Source organism: Salmo trutta, chromosome 22 (assembly GCF_901001165.1).
Source record: "Salmo trutta chromosome 22, fSalTru1.1, whole genome shotgun sequence".
Classification (NCBI taxonomy): domain Eukaryota; kingdom Metazoa; phylum Chordata; class Actinopteri; order Salmoniformes; family Salmonidae; genus Salmo; species Salmo trutta.
Genome location: NC_042978.1, coordinates 45,475,947 through 45,485,728, shown reverse-complemented (window position 1 = coordinate 45,485,728; position 9,782 = coordinate 45,475,947). Strand labels below are relative to the sequence as shown.

At 48.7% G+C, this 9,782-nt stretch overlaps 1 protein-coding gene across 6 annotated transcripts in view; it reads right to left on the bottom strand.

Annotated features, from left to right (window-relative positions):
- Positions 1-3,322: 3,322 nt before the first annotated feature.
- LOC115158802 (disks large homolog 1-like) overlaps positions 3,323-9,782 on the bottom strand; it is a 197,018-nt gene continuing 190,558 nt past the window's right edge. For all 6 annotated transcript variants that reach the window (XM_029708136.1, XM_029708134.1, XM_029708135.1 and 3 more), the window contains 2 exons: positions 8,255-8,399; positions 3,323-3,469 (listed from right to left, as the gene is read on the bottom strand). In XM_029708136.1, the coding sequence (XP_029563996.1) occupies positions 3,339-3,469; positions 8,255-8,399 (276 nt within the window). In that variant the 3' untranslated portion in view covers positions 3,323-3,338. The remainder of the gene's footprint in view (positions 3,470-8,254; positions 8,400-9,782) is intronic.

The window sequence follows — 9,782 nt, the reverse complement described above, 5'->3', positions numbered from 1 at the left end:
CCTCCCTCTGTCCCTCCCTCTGTCCCTAGCTATCCATCTCTCTGTCCCTCCCTCTGTCCCTCCCTCTGTCCCTAGCTATCCATCTCTCTCTGTCCCTCCCTCTGTCCTTAGCTATCCATCTCTCTGTCCCTCCCTCTGTCCCTAGCTATCCATCTCTCTCTGTCCCTCCCTCTGTCCCTAGCTATCCATCTCTGTCCCTCCCTCTGTCCCTCCCTCTGTCCCTCCCTCTGTCCCTAGCTATCCATCTCTCTCTGTCCCTCCCTCTGTCCCCAGCTATCCATCTCTCTCTGTCCCTCCCTCTGTCCCCAGCTATCCATCTCTCTGTCCCTCCCTCTGTCCCTAGCTATCCATCTCTCTGTCCCTCCCTCTGTCCCTAGCTATCCATCTCTCTGTCCCTCCCTCTGTCCCTCTCTCTGTCCCTCCCTCTGTCCCTCCCTCTGTCCCTCTCTCTGTCCCTAGCTATCCATCTCTCTGTCCCTCCCTCTGTCTGTCCCTCCCTCTGTCTGTCCCTCCCTCTGTCTGTCCCTCCCTCTGTCTGTCTCTCCCTCTGTCTGTCCCTCCCTCTGTCCCTAGCTATCCATCTCCCTCTGTCTGTCCCTCCCTCTGTCTGTCTCTCCCTCTGTCTGTCCCTCCCTCTGTCCCTAGCTATCCATCTCCCTCTGTCCCTCCCTCTGTCCCTCCCTCTGTCCCTAGCTATCCATCTCCCTCTGTCCCTCCCTCTGTCCCTCCCTCTGTCCCTCCCTCTGTCCCTAGCTATCCATCTCTCTCTGTCCCTCCCCAAAACAGTGGATTTTCTCTGAGGCTTTCATACAGCCTGTCTGAATGTCAACTAAGAACAAACCTGCTGCCTCTTTCTGTCTCCGCTTTCTTTCTCATTTCATGGCTCACAGCAACAGGAAGCGTGGAGAGGGAGCAAAGCAGAGTGACAAGACATTTGGCAGTGTGCCTCAAGAGTGCGTGTTTGTGTTTGTCTGCATGTGTGTGTGTGGAATGGAAAAAAGAAGGATCTTTTAATTCTATTTAGTGTCTGCCTCTGTCTAAGATAAAATGGATGTGTTGGTTGAAGGCTGAGAGGTGGACTGTTGTGGTCAGGCAGTCTGTTCTCACTGATGACAGAACTGTATATCTCTGGCTGTGGCAGGACTGAGCTGCCCAAGGTGACCAGAGCTTAGCCATGCTCTCAATCTTTCTCACTCTCCCCATCTTTCTCACTCTCCCCATCTTTCTCTCTCCCTCTCCCCATCTTTCTCTCCCTCTCCCCATCTTTCTCTCTCCCTCTCCCCATCTTTCTCTCCCTCTCCCCATCTTTCTCTCTCCCTCTCCCCATCTTTCTCTCCCTCTCCCCATCTTTCTCTCCCTCTCCCCATCTTTCTCTCCCTCTCCCCATCTTTCTCTCTCCCTCTCCCCATCTTTCTCTCTCCCTCTCTTCATCAGCCTCACCTCCCAGACATATCTCCCCAGGTTACACAGCTGGCCTCTCATTAGCTTCAAAACCATTCATCGTCCATAACTTCATCTGCCAGCTCCAGCAACAGAGAGAGGGCAGAAAGAGAGAGAGAGGGGCATAGAGAGGGAGAAGAGAGGGGAAAGAGAGGGCAGGGAGAGTGAGAAGGCAGAGAGAGAGAGAGAGAGAGAAAGAGAGAGGGGCATAGAGAGGGAGAAGAGAGGGCAGGGAGAGTGAGAAGGCAGAGAGAGGGATGGTGGATGAGGAGGAAAATGTGGACGTGGAAGATAAAGAGGAAGATGAGGAGGAGGAGGAAGAGGAAGAGGAGAGGGAAGATAAAGAGGAGGAGGAAGAGGAGAGGGAAGATAAAGAGTAGGAGGAAGATAGAGGAGGAGGAAGAGGAGAAAGATAAAGAGGAGGAGGAAGAGTAGGAGGAAGATAAAGAGGAGGAGGAAGAGTAGGAGGAAGATAAAGAGGAGGCAGATAATGAGGAAGAAGATTAAAATAGAGGAAGAAAATGATAAATAGGAGGAAGAGGAAGGAGATACAGCACCATAACTCAGATTAAGGGGAGGAGATACAGCACCATAACTCAGATTAAGGGGAGGAGATACAGCACCATAACTCAGATTAAGGGGAGGAGATACAGCACCATAACTCAGATTAAGGGGAGGATATACAGCACCATAACTCAGATTAAGGGGAGGAGATACAGCACCATAACTCAGATTAAGGGGAGGATATACAGCACCCTAACTCAGATTAAGGGGAGGATATACAGCACCATAACTCAGATTAAGGGGAGGATATACAGCACCCTAACTCAGATTAAGGGGAGGAGATACAGCACCATAACTCAGATTAAGGGGAGGATATACAGCACCCTAACTCAGATTAAGGGGAGGAGATACAGCACCATAACTCAGATTAAGGGGAGGATATACAGCACCCTAACTCAGATTAAGGGGAGGAGATACAGCACCATAACTCAGATTAAGGGGAGGATATACAGCACCCTAACTCAGATTAAGGGGAGGATATACAGCACCATAACTCAGATTAAGGGGAGGATATACAGCACCATAACTCAGATTAAGGGGAGGATATACAGCACCCTAACTCAGATTAAGGGGAGGATATACAGCACCATAACTCAGATTAAGGGGAGGATATACAGCACCATAACTCAGATTAAGGGGAGGGGATACAGCACAATAACTCAGATTAAGGGGAGGAGATACAGCACCCTAACTCAGATTAAGGGGAGGGGATACAGCACAATAACTCAGATTAAGGGGAGGAGATACAGCACAATACCTCAGATTAAGGGGAGGAGATACAGCACCCTAACTCAGATTAAGGGGAGGGGATACAGCACAATAACTCAGATTAAGGGGAGGAGATACAGCACCATAACTCAGATTAAGGGGAGGAGATACAGCACCATAACTCAGATTAAGGGGAGGAGATACAGCACCATAACTCAGATTAAGGGGAGGAGATACAGCACCATAACTCAGATTAAGGGGAGGAGATACAGCACCATAACTCAGATTAAGGGGAGGAGATACAGCACCATAACTCAGATTAAGGGGAGGAGATACAGCACCCTAACTCAGATTAAGGGGAGGAGATACAGCACCCTAACTCAGATGAAGGGGAGAAGATACAGCACCCTAACTCAGATTAAGGGGAGGAGATACAGCACCATAACTCAGATTAACTACTAATGGCAAAGTAAAGTGACTCATTCACTACGGTACTGATGAATCTCAGCAGCAGCAACTACTAATGGCAACACACTCCCCTTGTCCATTACACTCATAAACCAACACAAACATTAACAAAACATATGAACATTTAACGCTTTGTAAAAGAAAAGGGATCACACAGTTTACCTTGTAACCTCGTCGTCTCCCAGCATGCTCTTGGGGACGGGCGAGTAGCGTCCAGGCGTGGCGGGGGTATGGGGCCGGCTCAGGTAGTTGGAAGGGCTGATATGGTTGTCCATGTGAGGGGAATACGCTAAAGAAATACACACACACACACACACACACACACACACACACACACACACACACACACACACAGCATCAATATAATGGTCTCCGCCACAGTGTGTAGATAGATAGCCAGTTAACATTAGCGGCTAATGCTAAGAAAAATTGTAAAACGCTGCTTAGTGAGGGAGGCGCTAGGCTAATAGCTCACTTCACCTTGAGCCGACCCTGGTACAGACAGGGGCAGGATACTATAAAACACATGCTTTATGGCTCCCCTGAAAGGGGGAGGTCATCTCCTTAAATGAAGACGACCTTCAGCAATGGCACCGCAACAAAACAATCAATAACATTGCCCAGGTGAAATACTGGAACGTTCCACCTGGTACTGGACAGGGTTGGACCATAGGCAACATGGAACGTTCTGCCTGGTACTGGACAGGGTTGGACCATAGGCAACATGGAACGTTCTGCCTGGTACTGGACAGGGTTGGACCATAGGCAACACGGAACGTTCTGCCTGGTACTGGACAGGGTTGGACCATAGGCAACACGGAACGTTCTGCCTGGTACTGGACAGGGTTGCCCATAGGCAACATGGAACGTTCTGCCTGGTACTGGACAGGGTTGGACCATAGGCAACACGGAACGTTCTGCCTGGTACTGGACAGGGTTGGACCATAGGCAACACGGAACGTTCTGCCTGGCACTGGACAGGGTTGGACCATAGGCAACATGGAATGTTCTGCCTGGTACTGGAAAGGGTTGGACCATAGGCAACATGGAATGTTCTGCCTGGTACTGGACAGGGTTGGCCCATAGGCAACACACGTTCTGCCTGGTACTGGACAGGGTTGGACCATAGGCAACATGGAACGTTCTGCCTGGTACTGGACAGGGTTGGACCATAGGCAACACGGAGCGTTCTGCCTGGTACTGGACAGGGTTGGACCATAGGCAACACACGCTCTGCCTGGTACTGGACAGGGTTGGACCATAGGCAACATGGAGCGTTCTGCCTGGTACTGGACAGGGTTGGACCATAGGCAACATGGAGCGTTCTGCCTGGTACTGGACAGGGTTGGACCATAGGCAACACACGTTCTGCCTGGTACTGGACAGGGTTGGACCATAGGCAACACGGAACGTTCTGCCTGGTACTGGACAGGGTTGGACCATAGGCAACACGGAACGTTCTGCCTGGTACTGGACAGGGTTGGACCATAGGCAACACGGAGCGTTCTGCCTGGTACTGGACAGGGTTGGACCATAGGCAACACACGTTCTGCCTGGTACTGGACAGGGTTGGACCATAGGCAACACACGTTCTGCCTGGTACTGGACAGGGTTGGACCATAGGCAACACACGTTCTGCCTGGTACTGGACAGGGTTGGACCATAGGCAACATGAAACGTTCTGCCTGGTACTGGACAGGGTTGGACCATAGGCAACATGGAACGTTCTGCCTGGTACTGGACAGGGTTGGACCATAGGCAACACACATTCTGCCTGGTACTGGACAGGGTTGGACCATAGGCAACATGGAACGTTCTGCCTGTTACTGGACAGGGTTGGACCATAGGCAACACGGAACGTTCTGCCTGGTACTGGACAGGGTTGGACCATAGGCAACACGGAACGTTCTGCCTGGTACTGGACAGGGTTGGACCATAGGCAACACGGAACGTTCTGCCTGGTACTGGACAGGGTTGGACCATAGGCAACACGGAACGTTCTGCCTGGTACTGGACAGGGTTGGACCATAGGCAACACGGAACGTTCTGCCTGGTACTGGACAGGGTTGGACCATAGGCAACACGGAACGTTCTGCCTGGTACTGGACAGGGTTGGACCATAGGCAACACACGTTCTGCCTGGTACTGGACAGGGTTGGACCATAGGCAACACACGTTCTGCCTGGTACTGGACAGAGTTGGACCATTGGCAACACACGTTCTGCCTGGTACTGGACAGGGTTGAACCATAGGCAACATGGAACGTTCTGCCTGGTACTGGACAGGGTTGGACCATAGGCAACACACGTTCTGCCTGGTACTGGACAGGGTTGGACCATAGGCAACACACGTTCTGCCTGGTACTGGACAGGGTTGGACCATAGGCAACACACGTTCTGCCTGGTACTGGACAGGGTTGGACCATAGGCAACATGGAACGTTCTGCCTGGTACTGGACAGGGTTGGACCATAGGCAACACGGAACGTTCTGCCTGGTACTGGACAGGGTTGGACCATAGGCAACACGGAACGTTCTGCCTGGTACTGGACAGGGTTGGACCATAGGCAACACGGAACGTTCTGCCTGGTACTGGACAGGGTTGGACCATAGGCAACACGGAACGTTCTGCCTGGTACTGGACAGGGTTGGACCATAGGCAACACGGAACGTTCTGCCTGGTACTGGACAGGGTTGGACCATAGGCAACACACGTTCTGCCTGGTACTGGACAGAGTTGGACCATAGGCAACACACGTTCTGCCTGGTACTGGACAGGGTTGGACCATAGGCAACACACGTTCTGCCTGGTACTGGACAGGGTTGGACCATAGGCAACACACGTTCTGCCTGGTACTGGACAGGGTTGGACCATAGGCAACACACGTTCTGCTTGGTACTGGACAGGGTTGGAACATAGGCAACACACGTTCTGCCTGGTACTGGACAGGGTTGGACCATAGGCAACATGGAACGTTCTGCCTGGTACTGGACAGGGTTGGACCATAGGCAACATGGAGCGTTCTGCCTGGTACTGGACAGGGTTGGACCATAGGCAACACACGTTCTGCCTGGTACTGGACAGGGTTGGACCATAGGCAACATGGAGCGTTCTGCCTGGTACTGGACAGGGTTGGACCATAGGCAACACGGAACGTTCTGCCTGGTACTGGACAGGGTTGGACCATAGGCAACACGGAACGTTCTGCCTGGTACTGGACAGGGTTGGACCATAGGCAACACGGAACGTTCTGCCTGGTACTGGACAGGGTTGGACCATAGGCAACACGGAGCGTTCTGCCTGGTACTGGACAGGGTTGGACCATAGGCAACAAAGCAAGACTGAAGTGAACTATTAAGAAATAAGGGTTAATATTTTATAATAACATAAAATATGATTTCATAGGCATATTAAAGCAATGCTTTTAGTTTATTAGAACAATATACGTGTCCCGAAACGTAAACGTGGCATGAACAGTGATTACAACCAACGTTTTCCACCAATGTCACATTTCCTCAGTCTGTATATTCAGCTACAGTCAGAGGGACAGACAGTGGGTCACCCATGGTATATTCCGCTACAGTCAGTGGGTCACCCATGGTATATTCAGCTACAGTCAGGGATATACCCATGGTATATTCAGCTACAGTCAGTGGGTCACCCATGGTATATTCAGCTACAGTCAGGGATATACCCATGGTATATTCAGCTACAGTCAGTGGGTCACCCATGGTATATTCAGCTACAGTCAGGGATATACCCATGGTATATTCAGCTACAGTCAGTGGGTCACCCATGGTATATTCAGCTACAGTCAGTGGGTCACCCATGGTATATTCAGCTACAGTCAGGGATATACCCATGGTATATTCAGCTACAGTCAGTGGGTCACCCATGGTATATTCAGCTACAGTCAGTGGGTCACCCATGGTATATTCAGCTACAGTCAGGGATATACCCATGGTATATTCAGCTACAGTCAGAGGGACAGACAGTGGGCCACCCATGGTATAGTCAGCTACAGTCAGGGATATACCCATGGTATATTCAGCTACAGTCAGGGATATACCCATGGTATATTCAGCTACAGTCAGGGATATACCCATGGTATATTCAGCTACAGTCAGGGATATACCCATGGTATATTCAGCTACAGTCAGGGATATACCCATGGTATATTCAGCTACAGTCAGGGATATACCCATGGTATATTCAGCTACAGTCAGGGATATACCCATGGTATATTCAGCTACAGTCAGGGATATACCCATGGTATATTCAGCTACAGTCAGGGGGACTTACAGTTAAAAAGCCAGCCATTCACCCTGCTTCTAAACAGGAACCCGTCCTCCTTCATAAGAAGTCTGGCTCAGATTGGACCTACGACTGTAAACTCTATTCTAATGCCTATTGGTCCAGATATAGTACTCCCTCCCCACCAACTCACTGTGCCCATTGCATTACTGCTGTAGCTATTGGGGGCAGCAGCCAGCGACCCGCTGGGTCTGGGTGGCCTTAACGATTACATTTGTCTTTGTCCTATATTCCTCTCAGACCCACTGACACGTTCTGTCATAATACTGACCCTTTACACAGAATTCCTACAATAATAAACTGGGCCACTAGCAAATTAGCCCTTTGAAGGATGCTAGTAGTTATCTATGGTAACACACAGGATGGCTAGCATTTAGCATGCATCCGTTTGGGAAGCTGGAGATATTATGTTTTCATTGATTAGCCTCAGTCTGTAGTTCTGTGAAGTTGTGTATCGATGTAGCATCCCTCCATGGGAGTTCCACACCACACGGCTCCCTTCACATAACCAGGGCCACGTTCAGTAGCCAAACGTTGTCAAACGTTGCAGATAGAAATGCCACGAATAGAGCCGAGCTGATTCCATATTGTAGGCTACATGTCAGAAAAGCTTGTTTATTCGACATCGTATATTAGCATCTGAATGTAACAAAACGTCCTGATGAACACACCCCTGCTGTCACAGCTACCCTGGGATAATTGGAAACATTTGGGTAACCATGTGTGTGTACTTGAATATGTGTGTGTATGTGCGCACTCACAGTTGGTGATGTCGGGTGGAGCGAAACTGTCGTTCATGAAGACACTGGTGGGTTTCGCCACTTTCAAGTAAACCACATCGGGGGTGTTTTTCAAGGCTGCCACGGCATCCTCGTGACTCACTTCCTCAAGGCAAGCGCTGTTTACCTGGAGGGAGGGAGAGGGAGGTAGTCAGATGGCTATATACGGGAAAGCTGAAATGGTATGGTACCCATGACACTGTGCCATCAAACCAACCAGTCTTTCATGCACTCATTTTGGCTATGAATAACATGTTAAGCAATTATACAATTCCTAACTATACCAATATTTTATTTTCTCAATAGTGTGAAAGCATGTCAACTTTAAGGGGGGGGTTCAAAGCCAGGGGTGGTAATATCTCCATTTGAATTAAAGGGAAAGTCTCATTATGTGTAATTTGGATCAGGAGAGTCGATGGGAATCAGTCTCTACTGTGGCATTATTGTAGACGACTTCTGAATTCCCTTTAAGATGATCAGAGGAACTTTGGAAGACTTCCTGACAATCCTCCAGAAACATCCCATGATATATCGCTGTGATGTACAACGGGATGTTTCTGGAGGATTGTCACATGACGCACTGCCAGACAGGCATGGAGATAACATAGCTAATGCCAAACGGTATCTACCAGAGAAGAGGACATGGTGAGCCTTCACACAAATAACCTACCCATAATGCCATACTGCTGTACCTACAAACCAATCAAGTTGACTCCATGCCTGTGACTGTACCGGTACCCCCTGTATATAGCCCCCACTATTGTTATTTACTGCTGCTCTTTCATTATTTGATATTCTTATCTCTTTTTGGGGGGGGGGGGGGGGGGCATTTTCTTAAAACTGCATTGTTGGTTAAGGGCTTGTAAGTAAGCATTTCACTGTAAGGTCTACACCTGTTGTATTCGGCACATGTGACAATGTTATTTGAGCAATATTTAATTCAATTCAGTTGAATTCAATATATGCAATATGTACTAGCTAACTGGGCACAAACTGATTGAATCGATGTTGTTTCAATGTAATGTAAAAAAAATATATATATATATATATATATATATATATATATATATAGCAATGTGATGATGTTGAATCAATGTGGAAAACTGATTGGATTCTCAAAAAGTCACCAATGTCAAGCCTCTAATTTGTGTCTTTTTTCCCATCCTCTTTTATAATAACAATATAACATGTAATTTACCAGAGACTTTTTCCGTAAGTGACTTACAGTCATGAATGCATACATTTGAGTAATAGTGGTCCTGGGAACCAACGCTATGCTCTTCCACCTGGCTTACAGAGGACCACAACTTTAAAACCAAATGACATGGTTCAAATAGTTGATGATTTCAGGTCAAATTCACGTTAGTCGACAACTCAATCAAATGTCTATCAGAACTAGACATTGATGTGATGTCAATGCCCAGAGGGAAGTCGTTCAGTAAGTAAACTCAGCAAAAAAAGATCATTCGTAAAAATCCAAATAACTTCACAGATCTTCATTGTAAAGGGT